Source organism: Anabas testudineus, chromosome 15 (assembly GCF_900324465.2).
Source record: "Anabas testudineus chromosome 15, fAnaTes1.2, whole genome shotgun sequence".
In the NCBI taxonomy this organism is placed as follows: domain Eukaryota; kingdom Metazoa; phylum Chordata; class Actinopteri; order Anabantiformes; family Anabantidae; genus Anabas; species Anabas testudineus.
The window spans coordinates 18,707,305-18,735,068 of NC_046624.1; the positions used below are offsets into that span (position 1 = coordinate 18,707,305).

A 27,764-nucleotide genomic window follows, 5' to 3' on the forward strand; every position below is an offset into this window, starting at 1 on the left:
TTTTATTCAACAACTATTGATACAAATATCTAAAGTTTATAGTGCAGCTGTAAATTAATGGTTAGAGAAGCTTCCAGCAGCTTAAACTGAGGTCAAATGGATGTTTTCTAAAACAAGGCTCCAGTGATTGTTTCTGGAGCTCAGGTAAAGGTGAGTGCTGTTCCGACTCCTTCCAGCAGATGGTGTCATGTGGCCTTTCTCTCTTGCCGTAGAAGAAGATCTGCAGGCTCTCAGCATCAGCACCAGTCCGTGCACTGCGGAACATCGGCCCCTCTTCCTTCCATCCCTCCGCCAGCGGCAGAACCTCTCGTCATGGACAACTCCGGCAAAGAGAAGGAGGCCATGCAGCTGATGGCCGAGGCCGACAAAAAGGTCAAAGCGTCCGGATCCTTCTTGGGAGGGATGTTCGGGTAAAGGATGCTCTCATTCTCTGCTCTGTCTCTGTTTATCGTTTGTGCAGGGGGGGAGGGATTCCTGCGCGCAGGGCCCGTCAGAGCCTGATAAGTGTCGTTTGTAGACGGAGAAAGCGTCTTAAGCTCCTGAAATCTGCTCCAGATCTGTGTCCAGTGCCCGTAGATCGGTTTTGTATTTTATAATCGTGAACCTGTGCTGTGTGCCGCACATCTCCATCAGTCTGTCACTATGACTCAGTGTCCTTCTCCAAGATGTACGCGAGCATCATCGGTGCGCATTTGATCAGCTGTGGGATGATGTGGTGCGAACCTGTTCGACACAGACGAGGTGATGTGGGAGTCTGAGCGGGTTCGGATGGAGCGTGACACCGAACCGGGAGAGCAGCGCAGCCGGGTCGGTGCCTGGAAAACAGTCGGTGGGGATGTGATGGTGCGGGGGCTGCTGGTGGTGGTGGTGATGGTGGTGGTGGTGTGGGCTGGAGGAAGGGGCGGATGTTTACAGACAACATGGGATATAGATTTAATATGATGTAACCTGAACTGATGGATCTGAGCATAATGTTGAATAGTTTCAGCTGTAAAAGTTCATATTTTAGAGAAATTAAACATTTAAAGGATTAAATTTAGAGTTCCAGCTAAAAACAAACGTCACCTCTGAGAATCAGCTGCTATTTTTGGATCATATGTGACATTAAAGAGAATCAGCAGTTTGTTCTGTAGTGAAAATAATTTGCAGCATTTAATTCACTTTATCATCAACATTCATGTTAATTCTCCCATCTTTACCTTTAAGTCCACATCCGACTTTATTATGTGATAATCAAAGATAAATGATCAGTCCTCCATCACTGAACTGAAATGGGTCACATCTGTTTTTCCACGTGGTGTCAACATGTTTCTTTAATGAGCCTCAGCCCCAAGTGGACGTCTGACAGCCAACTGAGTCGGGGTCACGGTGGCTGGTTAAATATATGACACTGGTAGTTGGTGGAGATGAATAATGTAAGATTTGAATTTATAGTTTTACCTTTATTGTTGTATTTGAGACGCCTGATGCAAATACAGATGTTATTACTGGACGTTTGGTCACCAGTTCTAAAAGATCATCTGCAGTTTGGTAGAGATTCAGTTGAATTCAGTTTTATTTATTTTGCACCAAATCCCAACAGAAGTCTTCTCGAGGCTCTTTACAGTTTAAGACCTTACAGAATATAACTGTACACAGAATTATATAAAAAACAGTGGACAGTGGAGAGGAAAAACTCCCTATAGAGGAAGAAACCTCCAGCAGAACCAGGCTCAGGGTGGGCGGCCATCATTTGTTTCTCTAATAGTTAAGTTAATTCTATTTGTAAAGAAATTCATGAAGTCATTGCTGCTGGGAGTTAAGAGGATACTAGGCTCAACAGAGCTTCAGTAAGGGAGTAAAGTTAGGAACTCACAATTAACAAGTCTCAGTTTGTTGTGTCACTTTTTCTCCTAAGTTCGATTGATTGTCCCTCATTCAGCGTCTTTTATCTTCATCAAATAGTCACAGAGCTGCAAAGACACATGGATCTGTATCATTCAGACGCACCGGTGAACTTTAAAACTGAAAATTGATTTGGGTTTTATGGGATATTTGTCATTGCTGCAGTAGGAACATCGGATTTATGCCTTCTCTGCTCAATAGTATCAACTGGATAACACAGAATTTCTATTTATAAAAACTTGATGACGTCAAATGATCATATTCAAATTTGAAAAACAGAAAAGAACGAGTGATTTTATTTGTCTATGCTTGTGTGTGTGTGTGTGTGTGTGTGTGTGTTACAGGGGCAACCACAAGGTGGAGGACGCCTGTGAAATGTATGCCAGAGCAGCCAACATGTTTAAGATGGCAAAGAATTGGAGCGGTAGGTGTTGCACACACACACGTTTGTAGAGTAAATCACATTGATCCTGCATTAGAAACACAAATAAACAGAATCCCACACACAAACCTCTGTGTATCTGTTAAATACTGGATGAATATTTAGTATGAATAAGTGACAGTGGGGTGAATGTGCCAGTAATAACTCACACTGAGCAGGATCCAGCTGTTTGGATGTGTTTTCATGTTTCGAGCTGCAGGAGTAAAAATGAGCTGTGTGATGGAGGTTAGGTTCACGCCTGTTACATCAATGTGTGTGTGTGTGTGTTTAGCTGCGGGGAACGCGTTCTGTCAGGCCGCTCGGCTCCACATGCAGCTTCAGAACAAACTGGACTCTGCCACCAGCTTTGTCGACGCCGGCAACGCCTACAAGAAGGCCGACCCACAGGGTGAGTGCCACAAACACACAGGTGAAATCTGATCAGGCTGGAGACACTGATGTTAAGGAAGGTTGTAGTCGGTGCCTCCTGGTTTTATCCACTTCGGTTTTATTTTCACCTTTTATCCAAACTTTGACTTTGTTTCAATTAGGAGAACTACTTGTTTATTGACGGCTGCACATGCATTATTGATTACTGTTCTACTTGTTATATTTTGACACTGCAACAGATGCATTGAGACACGGAGACATGTTATAAAGTGTAACTGTAACTGAGGAGGACGTTGAGCTGTGGTTTGTTTACTGTCAGATGAGATGAAGAGAGAAACAGGATTCCCCTCTTAGATTTGTGGTTAGACTCATCTGTGGCAAACAAACATCGAATTTACATTGAACAAGGAGGAAGAATCAATTCTGGATGTCGATATTTAGATATAAATGGAAAGATTTCTAGCAGAGCTGTTGTATTATCTTAATATTCTGTGTATGTAAACTCCCACTTAGTTCCACAGTAGCTCTATAACTTTCAGAAAGGAACTCGGACTCACCTACTGTGTCTCCTGTGAACTTTAGCAGCAACTTATCAGAAAATAAACAAAATATTAACAAAAACAAGGTAAAAGTGAGAATCACAGCTTTGTCTCTGAGCAGTAAAGTTTCCTCTGGGATTCTGAAGTTCGTGTGTGTGAAATCCTTATGGTTTAATGTGTTTCCTGGAAGCTGATTGAGAACAGAGCCGATCTTCACATTGATTCTAGTGCATGGTTTTTGTGCTCAGCTGTTTTGTCATCACCTCTCGACTGTGGGACTTATTTGAACCAGTTACTCTGTCAGATAATAATAATAAGATTGTTGTGTTTTGGACCTGGCAGCACAAGTCAAGACAGACAGGAGTGATTTACACAGTAAGAACCTGGGAATGTGTGAAAGCTTTCGTCTGTGTGTGTTTTATTCTTTTATTATTTTGTGATGTGATTGATGAAGTCCGTCAGCTGAGCTGGATCCAGTCGAGCTGCTTTTCTCTCACTTAAAAAAACAAACAAACTCCAACGTCAATCAGGACGTGAAGAGAGCTGCAGAGCATCACCTGGGGAAATGTGATGTCTGATTTACAGCCAGGTTTTACTTACTTGATGTGTGTAACTCCCACAGTTCATCCAGTAAATTTAACCAAACACCTAAATAAAATCTGACACTTTATAGTTTTATGTCCAGTAGCTGAAGGTTTTACTGGTTTTGGTCGTGTCTTCCTTGAGACAGAGCAGCTACCACTTTCTTTAAAAGAGTTATTTGCTGCTCTGCTCACTTCAGGTCCACTGAGAGTCAGACATAACCATGTTAGAATATCTTTTACAGTACAGTCTGTATTGCAGCATTTCACAGTCAGAGTCAGGACCCTGAGTCGGTATCGTTCGAGGATTAAAATGAGCCCCTGGGTTACTCTTGGAAAATTGATATCTAGGTTACGCTGCAACGACCCTCCTGCTTCTCTGAAAGGAGCTTAATGAAATACTGTGGGTTTGCAGGTTAGTCGTCACAGGGGGAAACTGAAAGTGAGCAGTCTTAATTTAACTTAGTAGACTCTGAAGGCTGCTGCACACTCGTAAGTCGTCTCCTCTCCTTCTTCTATCTCCTTCCAGAGGCCATCAACTGTTTAAATCAGGCCATCGACATCTACACCGACATGGTAAGCCGAGCTCCACCCGTTAAACCGCTCTCTCTGTGTCAGCGGTTCTTCACTTTCAGTAACACTCTGTGCGTCTGTGTTGGTGACAGGGTCGGTTTACCATCGCAGCCAAACATCACATCACCATAGCAGAGATTTATGAATCTGAGCTGGTCGATATCGAGAAGGTAAAGTTATTAAGATTTTAATAGAAGTTTAGTTTAAATTACATGTGATTCATTTTTTTAAGTGAACAGAAATGATGTGTTTGTTTTCAGGCCATCGCCCACTATGAGCAGGCTGCAGATTACTACAAGGGAGAAGAATCCAACAGGTACAAGCTGAACTAACACCTGCAGTGTACTACAGTGTACTACAGTGTACTACAGTGTACTACAGTGTACAGTATACTCTACTGTACACAAATACAGAAGATATGAAACTGGTGCAATGCTTGGAAATGTGTTTTGTATGTCATGCGTTGACTACACGGGCAGTTTTACCAGATTAAGTTCATTTTGTCGATTATTCTAAGCCCTGGATGTATAGTGGAGTTGAAACCCTTTGGACGGTGGATTATAACATTAGAACTGTAGATCTGGTCTGAGAGATGTTAGAGAGGTGAACAGGGAGTTTAGCAGAAATAGTTTGAAAAGAAGGAAACAGTGAAATCCACACTGTTAGCTGAGTGTAGTGATTTACAGATCATTTAAAATACAGGTACAAAGACAACATATTAAAATTTGTTTGTTTGCAGTTTGGAGTCAGTAATAGTCTCATATTCTTTATTCTGCATTTTATAAACCACATAATAAATGTGTCTGTTCTTCTGATATTTGAGAAAATAATTGGCAGATTGATTAATAATGAAGGAAACATTAATTTCAGGTGTATTTAGTCTCTTATTTGCGTCAAATACACCTTACACCACATTTATTGAACTCAGTGGACGCTGTGCTGACGCTGGTTCAACCCTGTAACAATATGAACAGGAGGTCAGTGACTGATACTGATTCATGCTCCTGTAGGTTAATTACAACAGAGTTTGTCTCAATGTTTTAATTGAATACATCGTCCATCATGTGAAGAAGACTCATTAGATTCATATTTCCTGTGTTTCAGCTCAGCCAACAAATGTCTCCTGAAGGTCGGACACTACAGCGCTCAGCTGGAGCAGTACCAGAAAGCCATTGAAATCTACGAACAGGTAGGAGAGACGCCGCTGCTGCTTCGTGGTCATGCCTGAGCCTGGAGTTTGTCACGTTGATGTATTTGGTGTAATCTGATGGTTATTATTATTATTATTAGTAGTAGTAGTAGAAGTAGTATTGTTATTAGTAGTAGTAGTAGTAGTAGTAGTAGTAGTAGTATTGTTATTATTATTATTAGTAGTAGTAGTAGTAGTAGTAGTACTAGTATTATATATATATACATGTATGCTTAAATATAATCAGCTAATGAATAATAATGTATTAGTGTGGATTATTAATCAGGCATCACATGAAGGAGTTAGTAGAAGTACTTCTTCTACTATAAGTATGGTTTGATTATTTCTACTTTTACTCAACTGAAGTTTCCAATTCAGGGCTCTGACTTGTAAAAGATCTGGGTACTGAATAGTAATGTAATAGTTTTGACTGATCTCCACAAAGTCTGTTTGTTAGTGGAGTACCTGTACTTATGTATTCAAAGTAAGTTTTAGATCGTGTACAACTACTATTTGAGAATTCGTGCATGCGTGTAATGGTGGAGTACCTGCACATTCTTGATAGTTGAGTTTGTGTACCGCCTCCATCATAAATCCATCGTGAGACAGAAACACAAATATAAACTAACTCAAATTTAAAGGTTTTTAAAGCCAATACGTTTGTGTGTTTCAGGTTGCTATGAGCACCATGGACAATCCTCTGTTGAAGTACAACGCTAAAGAGTACTTCTTCAAGGCGTCGCTGTGTCACTTCATAGTGGACGAGCTGAATGCCAAAGTAAGAGAGACAAGACAGAGTGTGCACAGGGAGACGTCATCGCAGTTTAAACTGAATACTATTACTAATACATGTTACTGTGTGTGTGTGTGTGTGTGTGTGTGTGTGTGTGTGTGTGTTCAGTTGGCCATAGAGAAGTATGAGGAGATGTTTCCAGCCTTCTCCGACTCGAGAGAGCTCAAATTGTTAAAGGTATATTCAGAGTTGATTTTGATCAATATTTTTATTGTGTCACTAAATCTATTGTTTCCTTTTCATAACATCTGAGTGTGTTTGAATATTATCTGAAAATATAATAATATAATAATAATTTGCTACATTTAAATTATATATACACATGGTTCATTTACACATAAATCAACTTGTATATCCAAATAAATACATACATGCATAGATACTGTCTAATTTGAACTTTTGTAGCTGTTGAAAAAAGGAAAAGTGATTTAAAAGAGGCTATAAATAGTAGCACCAGTGACTTCATGCATGCTGAACGTCATTTGATAAACTGTCTGGACAGACACATTTACTAATGTGTCTATGATCTCTCAGCTGTTTTATTTCATGTCATGTAAATCAGTCTCACAAACCGCTTAGCGAAAGCTAAGAAAACAGCAGCAGTTCAAACAAATAGAGCAGAACCACACTGAAACTGCTGTAAGAGGCAGCGCTCGCTATGTGGAGGCATACGTTGAGTGTCGTGGCTAGAGTTTGTCTTGGTTCTCAGACATTTATGTTAGCATTGGGATTTTAAATAAAGCTTAACTAAGTGTTATCAGACAGTACAATGGTACTTTGCAACAGCAGTAGATTCAAAATCAGCATTAGTGTAGCAAGAATAAACACAAACAACAATAAATAATATAATATAAAAATTAAGGTGACAAAATAAAATAATGCAGAAGTTGAGGTGAACTATGCACAGGTAAGTATGGGACCAAATCAATATTAGATGAGTATTAGTAACATCAATGCACATGAACATAAACAATAAGAAAACTCAGTGCTGTTTATCCGGGATCACAGAGGCACCAGGTTCAGCATTTTATTCCAGGGTCATTCGAACCCTGTTCCAGACTAATAACAAAACATTTATGTTAGTGAAGTAATCTCTGAGTTTTGTTACACAGAAACTCCTAGAAGCCCACGAGGAGCAGAACAGCGAGGCGTTCACGGAGGCCGTCAAGGAGTTCGACTCTGTGTCTCGTCTGGACCAGTGGTTGACCACGATGCTGCTCCGCATCAAAAAGACCATCCAGGGGGACGCTGGAGACCTGAAATAGACACGTTCAGGAAGGAGGGGAGAAAAGGGGCAGGGAGGAGGCTGATAAAGACAAGAAGAAAGATGGTGGCAAAAGGGGGCTTGGTAATAAAAAAGAGGTGTGTAACGAGGTGTTCAGGTAGGAAAGAGGCAGAAAGATGAAGAGGGGGAGTATGAGGGAGGGACTGAGGGACAGTTGTACATATCAGTCTGCATGTGACACCCCCCACCCCCAAAACAAGCTAAACATCACCTTCAAATGGCCCCACGTCCCCCGTCCCACAGTATCTCTTGTAACACTGGACAGACTAAGAAAAGGTGTGTGTGAGAGTGTGTGTGTCCACCGCAGTACAGAATAGACACGAAGTGATGGGAAAGTGTGCAACTCACTGTATATGAGATTTATAGATATTTAAAAGGGAATAATCGTTATTTCTGAGATCGCTAATATTTATTGTCAATATCGAGAATATTCTTTATTGTTTATGACGGTGCTCAGTGTTATGATCTGTCTTAATATTTTAGGTATTAGCCGCTCTTTTCTCCTCTTTTCCTCTGTCCCCCCCCCCCCTCTTCCTCTGCCTCCCCTCCTCACCCCCTCCCACACCCTGTCATGTCCGTGATATCGCCCACTGTGATTGGTTGCTTCTTTGTGTTGGTCAGTGCAGTTAGCCGCCAGCGCTAACCCCCGTCACTGCCTATGTTTGTGCATGTCTGTTGTCATGTTGATGTTAGTGTTCTCCGTGTTGTGCTAACGTGTGAAGAACATACATGTAACCTGGTATCATCTGTGGAAATCAGTAAATATGTACCTCTAATGCCGAGTTGAAATAAAAACATCATCGCTCCAGATGTTTCGTAGTTATTTTAAGTTATTTTAATGAGGTCTTAGCCCTTAAATGACTCAACCTATGCACATGTAATATGTTGTTTGATAGGTAATAAGCTGACAAAGATGCTAAAAGCAAGAGTGAATCATAAATGTTAAAATAACTATGCATGCAGTCATTATAGTCTGAAAAAATCTGCTTATAAGGAGCAGAATTGCCCCTCTGTGATCTAAATACCCCATTACACTCCATAACCACAAGATGGTGCTGCTGCATTTAACAGAGGTTTCATCACAATATTAGCTGAATAAATATGTAATAATGTAATTATTGTTATTACAGTAATCACATTAACAAAAAGAAGAATAACTACATGAGACCTGTATATTATTAGCTGCCTGCACCAACCTTCATAATAGATTAATTGATATGTTGTAAGAGCATGCTTTACTATGACTGATATTTCACATTGTTAAACAGTTTATATTCTGCCCTTTATTTATAATTAACTATTATTGGCATTTATTGTAAATAAATTGACCTGATTGACAGTAGAAGGGAGGAAAGTTTTTATATCCCACTCTGGTATAAGCATGTATAATAAAACATTAAAACATTTCTTTCCATTAAAATTTGTTTAAACAAAATAGACATATTTTAATTTGTGCAGGTGTTACGTCGATGTCTGCTCCCTGCTGCGTAGTGTTCCCTGAAATGTGGGGTCACGCTTTAAATTAGATTATATTTATGTTTATAATTGATAATTGAATTAATTAATCAAGGTTTTTGTAGATATTTATATTTATTTCGTTGTATAAGTGTAAACAGTCCATTTAATCTCCTGTTGGAGTAAAATCAACGCGGGAACAAATTTCTACATAACACCCGCCGCTACCATCGTACCCATGATGCATTTCGGTGAACTCGTCATTTCCTGCGACAGTCGTTTCCGGTGTAGTGCGTGTGCTTTGCGCTCTCGCATCGCTCTGTGTTGGATTTTAGTTTTAGCGAATACAGCCACTTGTAGTCTTCAGTGGCTGGTATTTCTTGATTATATTTTTACCAAAGGGGGAGAGAGAAACAAGCCGCCAAGATGCCGCGTATCATGATAAAAGGAGGCGTCTGGCGCAACACTGAGGTATGTGTTTACATGGCTAGCTACTCAAGCATCCTGCTAACTAGCTATAGTAAACCTATGGGTATTGGTTAGCATGAAGCTAGCTGCTAACTTAATGTGATCAGGCAACTCAACAAGTTTGATTAATTGTGCTGCTTCTAGCTGCATCGACAGAGTTTATTAACGGTTTGCGTTTGGTTGTTTTGTTCCGCATACATAGTTAGCAAAGATGGCAGCGCCGTTAGCAAACCTTTCCCTAGGCTCCAAGTCGTTGCTAACGTTAGCAACTGAGCTAACGTGAAATCAGAGCGTCAGTTGGAGTAGTATCACTGATGGAGTTGCCTCATGATATTGAAAAGTTCAATACATTTAATTGAACCAAGGCTGGATTACCAGCCGGAAAAAGATTACGCTAAGCCCTCTGTCCTCCAGAGGTTTAGCATTTCTGTTAACCTTCAAACTAACTACTGCGCTCCAGGTACTATATGTATATGTATATTCTAGCCTCAAAACCTACATTTTACTGTTATGTTCTTTGGCAGTGTTGCTGCACGATAGATGCCTCCAACTATTATCTTTAAGACATTTCCCAGATTTTGTAATCAGTTGTGGTTGGTCAGTGTATAAAATCCAAGTTATTCTCGCTGCTTTTGTCTTCTAACTAGCTTTAATTAATACCAGGAGAAACCAGCATGTTTACCTTTGAGAAATGTTGCCACAGATTTTATAGTTTTAAAATAATAAAATAGTTTTATAGAGGCGATCATTAAGTGCCTGTCAAAGCTTAGTCCAGCCAAAGTTGAGCAGTGATTGGCTGTAACAAAGAGTATGTAAGACAACTAATGGTCTGTTTTCTAATCTGCCAATTTGTTCAGGATGAGATCCTCAAGGCAGCTGTGATGAAATATGGGAAAAACCAGTGGTCTCGTATCGCCTCCCTGCTGCACCGCAAGTCTGCCAAACAGTGTAAAGCCAGATGGTGAGTCTGCAGTTCCACAGCAAGCACTGCTTAAAACTTTAGATTTAGTCGGTGGTAAAGGTGGTAACAGGATTAGCATATACATCCATGGTGTAGCCTTACAATTATAAAACAGTACTTTTTACTATATAAAAACAAAACTCCCACTGGACCAATAAAACAGTCAGGTTATATTTTAGTTAAATAGATGCTTACTTCAGTTAATCAACTGATTATACGTTTGCTTTGTTGCTGTTTTCAGGTACGAGTGGTTGGACCCCAGTATCAAGAAAACAGAGTGGTCCAGAGAAGAAGAGGAGAAGCTGCTTCATTTGGCCAAGCTGATGCCGACTCAGTGGAGGACTATTGCTCCTATCATAGGACGCACTGCTGCCCAGTGTCTGGAGCACTACGAATACCTGCTGTATGGTTTTATACACTGCATATGTTTAACAATAATTTTCTGATAAGTTGCAGGATAATTTACTGTAAAGTGTCTGAAGCACCTTTATTTAAGACTATTCATTTTCTTTTATGGACATCTACGATTTGTGTGTTTATGGATGTGTGTGTTAAGAGACAAAGCAGCACAGAGAGATAATGAGGAGGAAGTAGGAGACGACCCCAGGAAGTTAAAACCAGGAGAGATCGACCCAAATCCTGAAACCAAACCTGCCAGACCTGACCCAGTGGATATGGATGAAGGTGTGTTAACACACTTAAAACTGTCACACACAGTTGATAATGTATCCTAGTCCTGATCTCTTTATATGTTTATACATTTGAAATTAATCATGTAGCAAACAGTGTTGCCTCGACCCAGGAAAGTCGTAGTAGTTAAATACAATTCATGTTCTCTTTCATATCTGTGGCTGCATGAGAAACCAGTTCAAACCTTACTGCATCATATGTGCCCAAAGAAAAGAAATTCATTGTGTGTGTCTGTCTCACTATGTGTAGATGAGTTGGAGATGTTGTCAGAGGCCAGAGCTCGACTGGCCAACACCCAGGGCAAGAAAGCCAAGAGGAAGGCCAGAGAGAAACAGCTGGAAGAAGCAAGGTTAGATACATACTCGCTACCTAATATTTCTGAATTCTTATTTTTATTCAAGCCTCTTTTTTTTGTCATTCCTAGTGATTGTTCCGATGCACAAAACTACAAAAGGCATAACTTAACCTTTCTCATTTTCTGCTGCAGGCGTTTGGCTGCTTTGCAGAAGCGAAGGGAGCTGAGAGCAGCAGGAATCGATGTTCAGAAGAAAAGGAAGAAGAAAAGAGGAGTGGACTACAACGCTGAAATTCCCTTTGAAAAGAAACCTGCACCGGTAAGATATCATTAAGATTATTCATTAGAACTGGACCTACAGATCATATGGAATCAACTTGGTATTGTAGGCTCCAGTATTAATGGTGTAACTGTGTTTATCTTAAGGGTTTCTATGACACCAGCATGGAGCAGTATGATGCTCTGGAGCCGAACTTCAAACGACTCAGACAACAGCACTTGGACGGAGAATTGCGCAAGTGAGTAACACTACATGTTAGATAACAGCATAATCATTAAATAACTCTTTTGCTTTAGTGAGTGGTGCATTTTGGACACAGTGTAAAAACTACGACTGATCAACATTGGATGGAAAACACATTTCACATATTAAATCAGCAACCTCACTATGTTTTGTGTAGCGAGCGTGAAGAAAGGGACAGAAAGAAAGATAAACAGAAGATAAAGAAGAAGAAAGAGAGTGATCTGCCGTCTGCCATCCTTCAGACCAGCGGTGTCGCTGAGTTCACCAAAAAACGCTCCAAGCTTGTTTTACCCGCCCCACAGGTAACCACAACACACTTTAATGTCTGGTAAATATCCTGGATGCTGCCGTTCGAGTCCTGAACTCGTTCTTTTACCATTGAATATGTTGTGTAATTTTCGTCATAGATCAGTGATGCTGAGTTGGAGGAAGTCGTCAAATTGGGTGTCGCAAGCGAGGTGGCACGTCAAGCTGCTGAAGAGAGCGACAGCGGTAACTCGGCCTCCGCCACTCTCCTGTCAGAGTACAGCGTCACCAACACCATGTCAGCAGGGCTACGTACACCTCGCACCCCCGCTGCCCAGGACAGGATTCTGCAGGTAACACTGACACACTAAACATATGAAAATGTTTATTATGGATCAAAAGGCTTTTTAAATCTTCTGTGTCTTATATTTACTGTTTATCTGTCTTTTTTTTTTTTTTCAGGAAGCCCAGAACCTGATGGCTCTGACCAACATTGACACTCCTCTGAAGGGAGGCCTCAACACTCCTCTACATGAGAGTGATTTCAGCGGCGTGACACCTCAGCGCCAGCAGATACAAACACCCAACACTGTTCTCAGCACCCCGTTCAGGTTAACGATGCTATGACCTCTGTTCTGATACAACACTGTGGATTTAAGTGTCAAACGCGCTTGTACTGTGAATGTTAACAGTGACATTTCTAACAGAACTCCTGGACCCGGTCAGGGAGCAGAGGGCATGACACCTCAAGCTGGAGTAGGGATGACTCCACGTGGGGCTGCGACCCCTGGTTTGACCCCAGGCCGCACACCATTAAGAGACAAACTGAATATTAACAGTGAGGAGCAACTGGCTGACCCTGCATTCGCTAAACACATGGTAAACAAACTCTCATTGTACTAATATAATAGTTTAAATAAACAAATAACCTTCATAAAGTCAAAAATTAAACTGAATGTTAGCAACTGAAACAGGCTGCTGGTCAATGAATCATATTTTAGCAACAAATAACACGTCAGCAAAAGGTTCTGTCAATTACTGGTTTTGTACTTATAATAAAATGTGCAAAATAAAATTTCAACTCAGCATTATTTACATTTTGCAAATTAACTGCAAACTTACTGTTGTCTTTCTTTTCCACACACAGCAAAGAGAAAGTCTGCAGCACCTGAGGCAGGGCCTGATGTCGCTCCCTGTTCCCAAGAACGATTTTGAGATTGTTCTCCCCGAAAACGCAGAGAAAGAACTTGAGGAAACAGAAACAGAGATCGGGTTCGTAGAGGATTCAGCCGACATAGAGGCGCGCAAACAGGTGTGCACACAAATCCATATGCAAACATCGTCAAAGCACGTTGAGCGATTTGTCCTTTAATGCACAACCTCATCTGTATATCAGTAATGCACATTTATATCCTTGTTTGTAGCCGTCTTATTTAAAAAAAAAAAAAAGAGAGGTTTAATAAAGTGTGTGTGTGTGTGTGTGTGTGTGTTAGGCTCAGCGGGATGCGGAAAGAGAGAAGGAGCTGAAGCTGCGACACACTGCTGTTCAGAGGAGTCTTCCTAGACCTACTGAGGTAACAACACTCCCCGTGTTTTATTCAACATCACACCACGACTGCACAGTAGAATAATTAAAAATGCACAAAGGGTTTATACAGTCACATGATATAACAATCTGACACATTATGTATGTTTGTGTTAGTTTAATGTTTCATTGAATTAGATTGCATTAAACATTTCTTACAAAATATTTTATTCCATTTCCGGGAAAGTGTTGGGAAATGTCACATTTCTCATTTGGGTAAATTCAGAATTTTCATTCTGCAGTTTTGCCTCGAAGTAAATTACAAGAGTAAATATGTTCTCTGCTTTAAGTGAAAGTCAATTGCTAAAAACCTGAAACCCTGTGTAACTTCTGTTCTGTCAAAGTTGAATTCATTCAACAATGAGGTTTTAATAAAGGGGAATGGGACAATGTGATGATTGTGGACATGAGTGACTTAACAACAGTCATCTCTCTTATCAGGTAAACGAGTCCGTCCTGCGTCCCGCCTCTGTGGAGCCGCTCTCTGACCTCCAGCTGGCCGAGGAGATGATCAAACAGGAGATGATCACCATGCTGCACTATGACTGCCTGCACCACCCGTCAGCCAATGCAGCCAGTCAGTTGCAGCGCGGCAAGACCAGAGGCCCGACCTCTACATCTAACAACGCTTCACATATAGCTCACCTGGAAACACACACCTACAAAACCATCAGCACAGAAGAGATGGAGCAGGTAACACACAGAGAAAACTAACATATAATGACCTGTTCATATAGAAAGTGTTTGTTAGTGATGTCGTGTGACCTGTTAATAAACAGGCGAAGGTGATGCTGGCAGCAGAAATGGAGGTTGTGAAGACAGGAATGGGCCACGGTGATCTCAGCATGGAGGCGTACAGCCAGGTGTGGGAGGAATGCTACGCACAGGTAACACGGATCTGGCCACAAGCAGCCCTCTTTTTTTTTTTTTTTTTTTTTTTGAAGACATTAGATGCGTTCATAGTGCACAAATTAACAAACATACATTTCATCCTCACGTGGTCGTGGGTAAGCACCTGTTTATTCACCGGCCTCTGTCCTTCTGCAGGTGTTATATCTACCTGGACAGAACAGATACACCAGAGCTAACCTGGCATCAAAGAAAGACCGTATTGAAAGCTTCGAGAAAAAACTAGAGGTGAGTGAGTTCATTTCCATTTTTAAACCGCTTCACGTCCTGCGTACGTTCCCTGGTTCAAACGCTGAGGTCCCTGTGTCCGTCTTTGTGTCTGTCTCCAGGTGAATCGTGGTCACATGACAGCCGAGGCCAAGAGAGCAGCTAAGCTGGAGAAGAAACTCAAAATCTTGCTTGGAGGGTTTCAGTCCAGAGCACTGGGGCTCCTGAAGCAGCACAATGAAATCTGGGAACAGGTACTGAACCCCTCAGAATTTAGTTTTATTTACCTTATACACTTTACTGTGGTAAAAAGAACGACAGTACCGTAGTGTATACATACTGTAGTATACAGAACATTTATAAGGCACGTTATAAGATGTTAGTTTGTACATCACTTCTGTACAATCTGAATTTACAAATTAAGATTATTAACTAAAACATGTAGATTCATGTAGTGACGTAGTGTTAAAAGTATATTTACCTCAACAATGGAGTGTGTTATTATAATATTAACGCTACCTGATAATTCAGTTCATATCTGATCAGAACTGCTCCTTTGCAGGCTGTAAATTACTGTGGGGTCTAAAATGTTTATTTTAAGTTCTGTATTAATGATGTTGATGCTCGTTTTGTCCACGAGGTGGAGCAGGCAGCCACAGAGCTCCAGACCTTCACTCAGCTGAAGAAACAAGAAGATATGGCCATTCCCAGGAGACAAATGGTAAGAAGTGTTTTCTAATTTATTATACAGAGAGCTGTTTTTGATTTAGTCGACCCACAATGACATAAATAGCATTAACACTTATTCAGATCTTTGACTTATTTAAGAGTAACAGTACCACCAGAGAGTTCTTTGAGTGCTCATATGAACATTAAACCCAATTTTATTGTATAATATTAAATAGAATTGCATTCTATTTAATGTTTTTCTACTGCGTGGTACCTGTTTTAAGGCACTTTAAGTAATCCAGTATGAACAGGAAGAACGAGAACAGCACGTTTAAGAACAGATGGTATCTTAAAATACTAAATATTAAACTTACAACGGAGGAAAAGTACCATAAAATGCAAATACTGTGCAGTACATAGTAGCAATGTAGTAGTATCTTTAATTCCTGCAGAGTGACCAGAGTATTAGTGTCTGTAAGATTACACACTCTCTGACCTGCGTTTGTGTTTCAGGCTCTGCGGGAGGACGTGGAGAGGCAGATGGAGCGAGAGAGAGAACTTCAGCAGCGGTATGGAGAGCTGCTGATGGAGAGGGAGTCGCTGCTCAACAGTGCTCAGAAATACTGAGCAACACACACAAACACGTTAATCACACATTGGTTTAACGTTGATATCAAGCTAACAGCTGCTCTGAGATCAAAGACAAACAGTTTTGTTGCTCTGCGTTTCCATATTGAACCTTTGTCATTTTTCAATTATCGCAGCGATTCCAGAGATGATGCTCATGTTGCTATAATGTCAAAAGCTGAGTTTGGAGCATGCTCAGTAGTCCCTTCTGTTTTCTGTATTAGTGACCAATAAAGTTTCTTTGCAACAATGGTAAAACTTGTAAACCTGTGTGTTTGTCACAAATACAAACGCACCCAGGTTTACTGAAACCTCTTTATTACAGCAGTGGAACAAGTATTAATATACAGGTATGTGTCTAATAATGTGCTGCGTCCTCAGCAGGTGAGGAAGGCCATCCCGTTCTTCCAATACGCACTCTGAGGAAAAGAAGGGATTTCCTTTAATGTGGGTTCAGCTTTCACTACAATCAGGTTTGTTGTTTTAAAGGAGCAGGTTGAGACTCAACAGTGTTATTACAGTCGTCCTACAGGAAGAACTACTAGTTGTGATTTCTCTTCTCCATACTGGTAAAAGTTGTCATTCTGTGCAATAATTAACATCTGCAGTTAAATCTGCAGGCTCAAACATTAGCCTGCCTTAATCATCACAGTGCAAATTATCAGGATGTCTCAGTTATGGGAGATGGGAGAAGTTATTTTTACAATTCTGAAATTATTTCCTGAATCCTTGTTGACTCTTCTCAAAAACAAAGATGGCGACAGGAAATGACGTATCACTCACTTTACTGAGCACAGAGGGACAGTATTTGCGTTTTAGCATCCAAAACTGAACCATGTTGACGTCTGAAGATTCAGGAAGTATCTTAAGAACTTAAATCAGTGCTGTGAGTTAGAAAATCTGCCTGTAACATATTTAGTCTCTCTGTAGCTCAGATTACTTTAAACCTCATTAACTTCTGCTGAATGCCTTTTTGCACAGAATGAGAACTAGTTCGTTTTGTGTTAGTATGGAGAGGAGGAACCTTTTAACATAATTAAATGTTTTAAATTATATCCAATCTAAAAAGAACCTGACTATCAACTAGTGTGGCGAGGACTCACCATGTGCCTGTAGTTGTATCTCCTAATGGCCTCTCTGATGTGACAGGGCTGGATGGCTCCGCTGGGAGGCTCCACTGTAGCCGGACAGCTCTGAAACACACAACAGTCTGTGAGCAGCTGTACACAGGAACTATCTTAGTATGAACCATCACAGTGTGAGGCAGCGTTCACCTCACGGCTAATAAAAACTAAACCATTCCTGTAATGAAGTTTTTAAGCAGCATAAAATGATTAAACCGTTAAAACAATTATTTAAAGCAGTTTTGGCTAAAACAGACAAACACTGGACTAAACTACAACAACTGTCACAATACTAGCTGTAGTTACTACAAGGTGCAGGAATGTCTGTAAGCTTTTTACAACCTCTACTGCAGAAAGTTGTCAATTCAATTCATCACCACGGAAACGTGAATAGTTTTAAACTAATCCATCCCATAGAGTTCTAGATATTTCAGTCCACACTGGAGCTCGGATTCAACAATTACAAATGTAAGACCTTAAATTTAACATAAGTGTGACTGTTTATACATTATCAATAAAGTTACAGGTTTACACTTTGAAACCATCACGTTAAAGTTTCAGTAAAATCTAAACATGAAAAACATCAGTTTCTCTGAAGAACGACCACAAGAACACACACACACAGCTACACACCTTTTTGCGCTTCCTCTGTCGCGCTCGGCCGTCCAGACTCCCGTTTCCCTGCAGGGGGTGCTTTGAGGAGTGTGAGGAGCTTGGAGTGGAAGGGGGAGTGGCTTCAGGTGAGTCTGGATCCTTCTTTACCTGGTGGAGGACAGATGCTGTGTAATGACTACAAACCTGGATGTAGTGATTGAAAGACGACTGAATGTTTGCATCTACCTCAGTGTGTGTGTTGTAGTGGATGTAGCTGGCAGAGATCACGTGACTGATGGGGTTACTCTTGGCTGTCATTTCCTGTTTCACCAGCAGAGACAAGTCCACAATCTGGAGAAAGAAACAAGACGAAAGGGATGGTTGAATGTCTTTTTGATGAAGCTGTCAGAATGGGCATAACTACTGTACACCTTCAGGAAAGAGACTGATTTCTTACTAGATTTGCTGTATGAAAATCTAAAGAATCTGTTCTCTCTGCACGTCTTGTTACCTGGGCTACTGTCTCATAGGCCAGGTACGACAGGATCTCCATTGCGATGCTGTTGGGTTTTAGCTCCAAACTGCTGCAGTCCAGCCAGTCCCGAAACTTAGACCCCTTCTTAGCTGCAGTCACATTAACACACACACACACAAAGGTTGAAATCAGAAAAAGAAAAACCCTGTGTGCTTTTTGGTTTTATTTAAGATCTGAATCCTACAGATTCCAGACATCAGGTTGTGGGAAATTAGACTTAAAGTCAAATCAAGAATCAAACCTTCATCATACTCTATATGTGAATTTTAAAATGTGACGTTTCAGAATCAACTAATTCTGATAATCAATAAAAAACTTCTGCTACTTCCAGCAGTTTGCAGATTTGTTTATACTTGGATGAATACTTCATATTGTTAGAAAGTGAATATTTGTTTAATAGTTTTTCTCCACTGTTCCCATTAAAGCTTTTTTTATTTGAGGCTCAACGGACAGATGCATAAAACCACTGAAATTAAGCTTAATTAACTAATTAATTTATTAACAACTAATCAATACATAATCGACACATCAACTTATAATAAATATGCTGCTCTCAAGTGTTGACATTTGGTATTTCCCCCTAAAATCTGAAATTCCAAGTGTGTGTGTTACTAGGAACATTTGAAGGTTTTATTATGAATTCATCTGGTACTTAAACAATTTATTAATTATAAAATAATGTGTTTATCTAAATGTTGATATTTAAATGCATCAGTAAAATTTATATAAGTTTGATTTATTAAATTATTTTGATTTATTTCATCATTAAACTGGACGCGCTAACAAAGAAACTGAAACATTTCCAAGTTTCAATCATCTTAATAAAAATTAAGATTATTAGAGACCAAAGTATGTGATTAAAATCTCACCAAAGCTGAGCTGTCGACTCTCACAGAACTCAGAGTACTGAGCCGGGTCCATGGTCCGTGTCTGACGCTCCAGACGCTGAAGACAAAAACAACACAACACGACATTAAACACTTAAATCTGCGTTTGTGTCGACAGTCGACTACATGTGTGTGATGGAGAAACAGTCTGTCCCAGTTCCCAGTGTCACTGTCTGAACTGAACCGATACGCAGCAGCAGAAATATTTTATTTAAGACTTGAGTTCACAGACTAGTTAGACCAGATTAGATTAGAGCAGATTAAATTAAGTCGGCATGCAGGGAGTTCTGATAAGGATAAGAACATGCATTCTGTCCTAACAGGCATTTGACTGGGACAGAAGTAGCATTATGGTGACCTCTGACCTCCATCCTCTCCTGTTTAACGGGGTCTACTTCCTGTCGCTCGGCTAAAGACAGCAGCTCGCCCGTCTGATCCATCCACACCAGATAGTCCTGAGCCAATCGCTGCCTCCGCTGGTTCCCGCCGGTCCCAGCCCACCTGTCTGCAAACGCACAGACAAACATAAACAACAACAACATGAAATAAAAGACAAACATCTGTAGTCCGATTATTTAACCGTGATCTGATTATGTCGCCGTCCACAGTGAAATACCTGTTTCTTGCTGTGTGTCTTCATCCTCCAGAGTTTTGAGGAGTTTGGATTTATAATCTCTAAACTGGAGATATTTTAATAACCTCAACACCTTCATCTGGTAATAAGACAGAAAGAGTAAATTATACAGCAGAAGTAAATTAAGGGAACTTCACAGCTACACATTCATTTGAAGTTAAGACGTCAGTGAAACTTTTGTTTACTTTGTCTCTCCTCATCAGGAACAGGATGTCCTCAGCCGAAATGACCCTCGAACCTCGAAGAGCCGCCCCCTCGCATGCCTGGTGCAGCTGACAAATAAAATAAATCACATCTAGTCAAACCGGCATCAAGAGCATCAGTCCAAATATCTAAATATCCATGGTCACAGTTTGTAAGTGGAGATAAATTAAAGATCCAGTGACTCATTGTTAACTTTGAGGCTAATCAAACGTGGCAGAAGTTTGAAACTTTTCTTGATTTACAAATAAACGCTGCGTTCAAGTGCTGATGGAAAACTCAGGCTCAACATTTTACAGCATCCATATTTTAATTTCAAACAAGGTAAAAAAGTTAAAAAAGGTATTTTATCCAAAAAGACTCACTCACTCATCATTAACTGATTCAGATTCATTTCCTCGACTGTTTCTATGAATCGTTTGTGTTTGTTTTAAGTCATTCACAAGTAGAAACAGCTCCTTTTAATCCACCATTATACTGAATCTGCAGACGAATGGTTCGTTACCATCGTAATGAGCTGAGTGTGAACAATGTCCTCCACCAGAGCTGCTGTCTCGTGCAAAGGCCGGCGAGCGTCTCCCAGAGCAAACCTGCAAAACACAATTACACAAAACAGGAAAATACTAAAGGGTAATGTAGAGAACTACAGGAAGTAATGAGCTCAAAACATTTATTTACTAAAAACTAATTAAAAGGAAGGTTAAAGGTAAAACAGATAACACTTATAAAGCTATGAACATGTAACTCCTCCATTAAAAAAATAATCTATCCCTATAATGAACTGAATTTAAAGTGAATCTACTATTTGTTTCTGTGAAGTAGTACAACGTAACATGAAGTGAAAAAGCTCAAGTACAGTACTTCAGTAAATACTTTTGAAGTACAGTTACAACATTGTGCTTTACATGTCCTGATATTTATTTTGACAGTTTTCGTTACCATTTACTTCACAGATTCTGATTATTAATACAAAATGTAACCAACAAATAAACTAATGTTTTAATGTATGAAATTAAATAACATGTATTTTTATTGTTTTATTAATATTATTAAGAAAAACTGCTGTTAGTAAACCTGAGTTAAATATGGGTTTTATATTAACATTATCTGGCACCACATGAAATGTGTCTCTGAAAACTAATAACTAACTAATTCAATTCAATTCAATTCAATTCAATTTTATTTGTATAGCGCCAATTTACAACAGAAGTTATCTCAAGGTACTTTACAGTGTAAGGTTTAAGACCTTACAGAAAATATTTATACAAAAACTAATGACTTCTTTTGCAATGTTTGTGCAATTTGTGCAGAACAGCACATGTAATGTTTGGAATGAAGTTATCAGATTCAGGTTGAGGACTAAAGTAATTATACACAGTACAAACAACTCTAAAGACAAAAGTATTTTAGATGTAGATGAGAAAAATGCAATAAATCAGGTGTGCAAATTATTTTCTTTAAATAATATTTCATAAGACTTCTTCTGAATTAAATCTAAATTTGGATTCTTTTAATGTGGATTTTACTCAGTTACATCTGGTGCGTGTTGTTGTATTTAAACTTTATTCCTTTCTAAATTAAAGCTATCAATAGTAATTATTATAAAAACACAGGTCATTTATTTTAATGTCCATTTCTAAAATAAACACATGAACCTAACGTCTACCTGCATTTTAAAAACAGGGGTTTGTATATGTAAATTAAAAATAACAATAAAATCCTCTTAAATATTAAAAACTTGACGACTTGTCACCGTCCACACAAACAGAGCTCACAGATCTACATGTTTCCGTCTCCATCTTTCTTTCTCCAGCTGACTCTCTCTCTCTCACACTTTGACCACAGTTTGGTCAAACCCCAATTTGCATCCAGAGAAGCCACTTCCACAATGGCAAACTAAGCTAAACCGACATCCTGCGCTCTTTCCTTTTCTCGTTCCTTCTCTTTCCCCTGTCTGTCCGTCATTTACAGTCACCTGACAGGCCCCCGGCCCGTCGCTCCGCCTGCTCCAATCAGGTGAGAGCGGCTTTGGTTTGGGGTTGTGGGCAGGGTGGCCTCAGGTTCGGAGGTTGGCTTCAGGTTCAGCATTGGTTTTAGGGTTTGGGGTTTAGTTGGGTTTCAGACTGTCTGACCACCAACAACACATCTCTGCAGCCCACACACAACATAAGGTGAGTACCCCAAAAACACACACACACACACACACACAGATGGGAGGCCGCAGCATGTGTGTGGTTTTTCCTGCACAGATAAAAATCTCAGCAAAAATAATTTTCCAACTTGTTTTTATTGTCTACTAGTTTTAAAATCTGAAGACTCCTTTTTTATTTTAAATTAATTCAATAGCTTAAAAAAAGCTAGAGCATCAACTGTAAAAGGTTCTTTGGTTTAAGTGTTTTGTGGATTGCTCCAGATGCTTACCATCAAATATTCAGCAGGATTTAATTGTACTAGTTAACTTCTATTAATTTCAGTTTCATTTTATTACTCAGAACCTTCCCTTGATATGATTTTGGTTGACCGAACTAACACTGCAGTACAAACAGACAATGGTTGATGCCTAAACTCCAGAGCGACGCCTTCTCATTGTCAGTCACACAAATTAAATCTGCAAATCATGATGTGTGAAACTAAAACCATGTTATATTTGCTAAATGACGACCAAAGAAATCATAAAAGTTTCAGAGATGTTTAAATTAAATAAAATTTCTGTTTTGCACAGTTGTACTTCTATCAATGAATATTCAATTCAAAAAAGGTTTGAAGTCGTTCTCTCATTAGTGTTTAAAATACCACGTTTTGCATCTGTGACTCAGTCGGACAACGTGTTTTAACGATGCTACAGTTACATCATTTAGTCGTTTGTGAGTATCTGCAGTAGATTTGTGTCAGTTTCTTAAGTTTATACTTTAGCATTGAAACCGAAACTATTCTCTTTTATTATGTGTTCAGTGTGTCTCATGTGGACTGTTTCAAGACATCTGTGTTTTAGACTTTTGTTTCCTGGAGGCAGTTTGTTTTTTGATTTGATGTCATTTGTTAAACAGGTTTCTATGGCTTCAAACAGTCTGTTCAGCAGCTCCAGCCCGATGCTACACTGGGGTGAGTCTCTGAGCGGGCGTGTGTGTGTGTGTGTGTGTGTGTCTTACATCATGCTCTGTAACTCTGGGATGAAGCTGGTCCTGGACGCGGGGCGGTCTTTAGAACTGGAGGCAGCAGAACCAGCCATGGGACTGCTCATAACCACTGATGACAGAAACAAAACCAACTAAATTATGAATTAAACTAAAAATGTAAATCACAAGAGCAACAACTGAAGTTTATTATCACAGAGCAACAGCAGTGGATGTAAAGGTGCTGATATTTTAATAAGCTGAATTTTTACGTCTTTGTGTTTTCATACAATATGTTCATGAAGATTCTAGTGAGTAGTAATCAGTTTTCTGTTTTAGGAATTTGTCAAGTAAAATATTAAGTATTTGCTGATTACAGACTCTCAGATAAGATTTTTTGCTTTTAGCAGTTTCATATCTTTGCAAAGTGAATACATTTTGCATTTGGATGTTCAGATTTAACACAACAACAAAACAACACAAACATTTATCACATCCGACGGTCTGCACTGAGGCCAACTGAGAGCCCTGACTCTGATTTAGCTGTGTGACAAACTGAGGACCTTTTAGGTCTAAAAATCATGAACTGACATCACTATTAGCTAATTCCTATAGGAATAAACGAGAAAAACATTTTATTTCTTTAGTGGTTACAAGCTACAGCCTCTAAATGTCGGACAGATTTCTGTTGAGAAATAGTTTCACAGCAACATCCCGTTTGATTAAAATAAACATTTCTTTGTTTAGATGTGAAGTCCAACCAAAAACAAATACCTCAACACACATACATAATGGTTATTTCTGAGCAAACACAATGATTATTATTGAAAACGCACTGATTCATGCAGCACTCTGATGTGGTTTCAGCCTTTGTAGGAACATTTAAGCAAAACACAACTATTCAACTCAGATGAATAGAAGCTCAGCCAAGAGCCTAAAATAACAAGATAGCAGAACATATTAGATGCAAATTAACACACCGTGCAAACACACACACATGCAAATATTCACGCAAACACATATATTATATATTATGTGCGGAGGGACAGGTGGTGTGACCGCAGTAACTTCCCCTCCGGCAGTAAGATCTGAATAATAATACAGCGCAGTTCCCTCCTATTCAAACACTGCGGTGAGTAAAACACAATACACACGATAAAAGCACAAAGACGAACACGAGAAGGAAAAGAGCGGAGCTGAAAAGACAGAAAAATATTTTAAAAATGTCAAAACTTTACCCAAATCTTCAGAAAACGCTGAAGCTGTTTGCACGTCTCCTCTTCGTGTTGTTGTCGGCGCGAGTTGATGACGTAAACTATATCAACTCGGATCCGAGCGTTTGTGGTACTTGTAGTTTTCTATCAAACCTGGTTAAATAAACACTCCTCACTGCTTGTTTTTAAAGTACTTACCGATGTATTGAAGTGGAAATCTTTGGTTTTGTGTTTTATTCGCCATAACTGTAGGGATGAAGAAGGATTACAGTGTTCTGATGTATAAAATAGCCAGTATAGTGCTGATTACATTATATTTAGCATTTAGCTTTAGCTTGATAGAGAGTGTGAAATAATAAAACTGCTTAAAATAGTACTAATAATAATTTGGATCAGTATTAAGTCTTCACTTGTATGTTTTTACAAGTAAGAGACTTGGTTCTAAATATAGGAAATTATACTGTGCTGAAGTTGACATCTGTCTAAAATAAAACAGCAGCAGTAATCCCAAACACAGAGAAGGGAATTTATATCTATATTTACATAGATGTATTAATACATGCAGAGGGGAGAAGACCTAACCAGAATGTTTTAAAAAGGATCTGTTTAACAAGGAACTTTGAAGAAACTCAGACCAGTTTGTAAATTGCATTGGTTCTTTCTGTCCTCCAGCAGTCATGAAACAAAGAAAGGTGATATTTAATATTTTTCAATGTTTCTCCTTGTTAGATTCTGTGGCAAAGAGGCGACAGCCAGCACCGCCAACTAATAACCGCCAGCTGGATGCCCAGGAGGGTAGGTCCCCCCACCATCGCAGCACAGCACCACTGAGAGGCCTGGTGCAGACTGACAGCCCCAACTTCCTCTGCAGCAGCCTGCCTCAGCACTGGAGGTGTAACAAGACACTGCCGAGAGCCTTCACAGTGAGCATCCATCTATCCATCTATCTATCTATCTATCTATCTATCTATCTATCTATCTATCTATCTATCTATCTATGACTGGCTCCAGGTCAGGTCAAAGGTCACCTTATACTTTGTAACTAAGGATTTTCTTCCCTAGTCAGGCCTCCTTATGTTTCTCCATCCTTCAGGTGGTTGCCCTGGGTAATGATGTGCCAGACGGTGTGGTTGTGACAGTGATGGCTGGCAATGACGACAACAGCAGTGCCGAGCTACGCAATGCCACAGCAACCATGAAGCAAGGCTATGCCCACTTCAATGACCTCCGCTTCATAGGTCGCAGTGGGAGAGGTAGATGTTCCACTAGAGGCCTGTGATGACATGTCAAAGTGGTTCATTAACTGGGTTCATTTAGTAAACTGTTTCTAGGTCAGGCTGGATTAAAAATGTGTTTAGGGTTTGGATTAAATTCCTCTTTGAACCAGATTCAGAGTACAGTCCACCATGTGTATGAACATGTGTATTTTATATTTTTCAGGCAAGAGTTTCACCCTCTCTATCAATGTGCTGACCTCACCGCCCCAGATCGCCACCTTACACAGAGCCATCAAGGTCACTGTGGACGGACCACGGCTGCCGAGACGTCAGTAGACACTAGGAACAATGATGTGAAGGGTTTTTACTCCAAGCTTTCAGTCAAAATGACTTTCTTCTTCTTCTCTCTCTGTTTCTCAGGACAAAGACAGAAGGAGGTAAAGTTAGGAGTGTTCAGGTCTTCTGGGAGCATCAGCAGCAGCACTGCATCATCAGGTACAGTGTAAGGATACAATAGATAATACTGCATTTTACTGTATGTTCAGCATTTCATGTTAAATAGTTTCCGTTTTTGTACAGAAATTAACTACAGTTGTATGGAGGACCACAAGTGCCATGGGAAATATTGAAAAGCATTTCATTAATTGAAGTGGACAATAAAAATATAAAATTAATTAATAAATAAATAACAATAGCAATAAAAATTGATTATTAATCTGTAGATAACATAAATAATAGAAATGTTCACATGAAATGATAATAAAATATAAGTTAATCCATCTGAAATGTTGTATGTAAAAGTATGAGATGTAATGTCCCAAATCATTATAATTAAAAACATTAGGCTAATTAAAAAGTGGAAAACGTTTAATTAAATTGGGATTTATTCACTTTTACAAGCTCAAGGTCCACTTACTAATTTTTTCATGCGATGACAACAGGTGAGCAAACTTCATCTGCCTAAAAATACTAGATGATGGAAGAAATGATGCTTGTCTTTGCAGATTGCCGAACCTTTTCTTCTACTCTCTGGACCAATGAGCCTCCATTTCTGGGTCAGATGACCTCTCTCAGCTCGTCCTTTACTCCAAGTCCCAGAATGCATCATCTACCTGCCCTCCCCTACTCCACCCAGCCTCCTCCTTACAGCTCTTACCTGTCCTCCCCTCCTGCTCCTCCTCCCCCTTCCCTGAGCCACAGTGGTCCATTCCAGCCGGGCAGCTTCTACTACGGACCGAACCAACCGCTCCAAACCACAGGGGAGGACCGTAACATGGTCACGACCTTAAATTATCTAGAAGGAGCATGTCTTTCTATTAGAGGCGAGGAACCTGTCTGGAGACCTTATTAATCATCTGACAAAGTGCTAACATTAAAAACAGAACCTTTACATAACCCATTTTAAATTAATTATTCATTTATAACTTTATAACTATAACTTTTTTAGACTCAGTTTTAAAAGTGTCTGTTTCTTTGGAGATATAGACGATAAAATCATTTTCACTGTCCACTAAAGTATATTAGACGTAGTAATGTATCTGCTGCATCGTGTAACTGCTTCACAAAGATTAACTCAAAAATCTGCTGATTAAATAGTTCAAGTCAAAATACATGCACCACTTTGAATGTTTTTATAACCAGATTTTAAAATATATGAATTTAATATCGAAAATTATACAATAATCAAAATCTAAGACCAATTTATTTTACTTTATGTCTGTATTTAAGTAAGTTATTTGCTGTTTTTTGCAGTTTCAGTAATTTTATTTATTTTTGTGATCAATTGATTTTTTTAATACCACTGTTTACTTGTCATGTTGTTAGTAAATGTTTTATTCAATAAAGCACAGAAACTAAATTTGGAAATTGGTTTTCATTCTTCCAAACATCCTAAAACCTTTCTGACTCTTGTTTTACCTTCTATTTACTGCAGTGTTTTTATTTCTTACATTATT

At 39.5% G+C, this 27,764-nt stretch overlaps 4 protein-coding genes across 4 annotated transcripts; 3 read left to right on the forward strand and 1 right to left on the reverse strand.

Moving 5' to 3' along the window:
- Window positions 1-219: 219 nt before the first annotated feature.
- napba (N-ethylmaleimide-sensitive factor attachment protein, beta a) lies at window positions 220-8,455 on the forward strand. The gene is made up of 10 exons (XM_026355720.1): window positions 220-410; window positions 2,229-2,308; window positions 2,598-2,714; window positions 4,345-4,391; window positions 4,481-4,558; window positions 4,649-4,704; window positions 5,493-5,577; window positions 6,251-6,355; window positions 6,479-6,547; window positions 7,483-8,455. The coding sequence occupies exons 1-10, from the start codon at window positions 313-315 to the stop codon at window positions 7,633-7,635; spliced, it is 888 nt and encodes a 295-aa protein (XP_026211505.1). The 5' UTR covers window positions 220-312; the 3' UTR covers window positions 7,636-8,455.
- A 934-nt stretch (window positions 8,456-9,389) lies between these two features.
- Window positions 9,390-16,531, forward strand: cdc5l (CDC5 cell division cycle 5-like (S. pombe)). Its single transcript, XM_026355667.1, has 19 exons — window positions 9,390-9,581; window positions 10,436-10,539; window positions 10,781-10,942; window positions 11,096-11,223; window positions 11,479-11,578; window positions 11,717-11,843; window positions 11,951-12,042; window positions 12,205-12,349; window positions 12,455-12,646; window positions 12,756-12,904; window positions 13,001-13,172; window positions 13,441-13,605; window positions 13,787-13,867; window positions 14,320-14,571; window positions 14,658-14,765; window positions 14,926-15,015; window positions 15,117-15,248; window positions 15,635-15,715; window positions 16,177-16,531. Exons 1-19 carry the CDS (start codon window positions 9,537-9,539, stop codon window positions 16,288-16,290), a joined length of 2,439 nt encoding a protein of 812 aa, XP_026211452.1. The 5' UTR covers window positions 9,390-9,536; the 3' UTR covers window positions 16,291-16,531.
- A 60-nt stretch (window positions 16,532-16,591) lies between these two features.
- Window positions 16,592-24,679, reverse strand: supt3h (SPT3 homolog, SAGA and STAGA complex component). The gene is made up of 12 exons (XM_026355669.1): window positions 24,617-24,679; window positions 23,415-23,511; window positions 20,771-20,855; window positions 20,250-20,336; window positions 20,047-20,143; window positions 19,796-19,935; window positions 19,413-19,488; window positions 18,520-18,632; window positions 18,255-18,359; window positions 18,048-18,176; window positions 17,394-17,483; window positions 16,592-16,709 (listed from the first exon to the last, which is right to left on the reverse strand). The coding sequence occupies exons 2-12, from the start codon at window positions 23,504-23,506 to the stop codon at window positions 16,668-16,670; spliced, it is 1,056 nt and encodes a 351-aa protein (XP_026211454.1). The 5' UTR covers window positions 23,507-23,511; window positions 24,617-24,679; the 3' UTR covers window positions 16,592-16,667.
- runx2a (RUNX family transcription factor 2a) lies at window positions 24,602-27,160 on the forward strand. The gene is made up of 6 exons (XM_026354321.1): window positions 24,602-24,722; window positions 25,322-25,515; window positions 25,686-25,845; window positions 26,033-26,137; window positions 26,230-26,304; window positions 26,814-27,160. The coding sequence occupies exons 1-6, from the start codon at window positions 24,602-24,604 to the stop codon at window positions 27,158-27,160; spliced, it is 1,002 nt and encodes a 333-aa protein (XP_026210106.1).
- Window positions 27,161-27,764: the final 604 nt, after the last annotated feature.

What these genes read in the sequence shown, in the direction of transcription:
- napba (XM_026355720.1), top strand. Translation starts at nt 313, where the DNA reads ATGGACAACTCCGGCAAAGAGAAGGAGGCCATGCAGCTGATGGCCGAG. An exon ending in TCGACATCTACACCGACATG is followed by an intron (nt 4,392 to 4,480) that starts GTAAGCCGAGCT and finishes TGTTGGTGACAG; the next exon opens with GGTCGGTTTACCATCGCAGC. An exon ending in AGCTGGTCGATATCGAGAAG is followed by an intron (nt 4,559 to 4,648) that starts GTAAAGTTATTA and finishes GTTTGTTTTCAG; the next exon opens with GCCATCGCCCACTATGAGCA.
- cdc5l (XM_026355667.1), top strand. Translation starts at nt 9,537, where the DNA reads ATGCCGCGTATCATGATAAAAGGAGGCGTCTGGCGCAACACTGAG. An exon ending in CCCAGGACAGGATTCTGCAG is followed by an intron (nt 12,647 to 12,755) that starts GTAACACTGACA and finishes TTTTTTTTTCAG; the next exon opens with GAAGCCCAGAACCTGATGGC. An exon ending in ACATAGAGGCGCGCAAACAG is followed by an intron (nt 13,606 to 13,786) that starts GTGTGCACACAA and finishes TGTGTGTGTTAG; the next exon opens with GCTCAGCGGGATGCGGAAAG.
- supt3h (XM_026355669.1), bottom strand. Translation starts at nt 23,506, where the DNA reads ATGAGCAGTCCCATGGCTGGTTCTGCTGCCTCCAGTTCTAAAGACCGC. An exon ending in CCTATGAGACAGTAGCCCAG is followed by an intron (nt 18,360 to 18,519) that starts GTAACAAGACGT and finishes TTCTTTCTCCAG; the next exon opens with ATTGTGGACTTGTCTCTGCT. An exon ending in GATACAACTACAGGCACATG is followed by an intron (nt 16,710 to 17,393) that starts GTGAGTCCTCGC and finishes TCTTTTCCTCAG; the next exon opens with AGTGCGTATTGGAAGAACGG.
- runx2a (XM_026354321.1), top strand. Translation starts at nt 24,602, where the DNA reads ATGTCAAAACTTTACCCAAATCTTCAGAAAACGCTGAAGCTGTTTGCA. An exon ending in CTCGGATCCGAGCGTTTGTG is followed by an intron (nt 24,723 to 25,321) that starts GTACTTGTAGTT and finishes TCTCCTTGTTAG; the next exon opens with ATTCTGTGGCAAAGAGGCGA. An exon ending in CAGCAGCACTGCATCATCAG is followed by an intron (nt 26,305 to 26,813) that starts GTACAGTGTAAG and finishes TTGTCTTTGCAG; the next exon opens with ATTGCCGAACCTTTTCTTCT.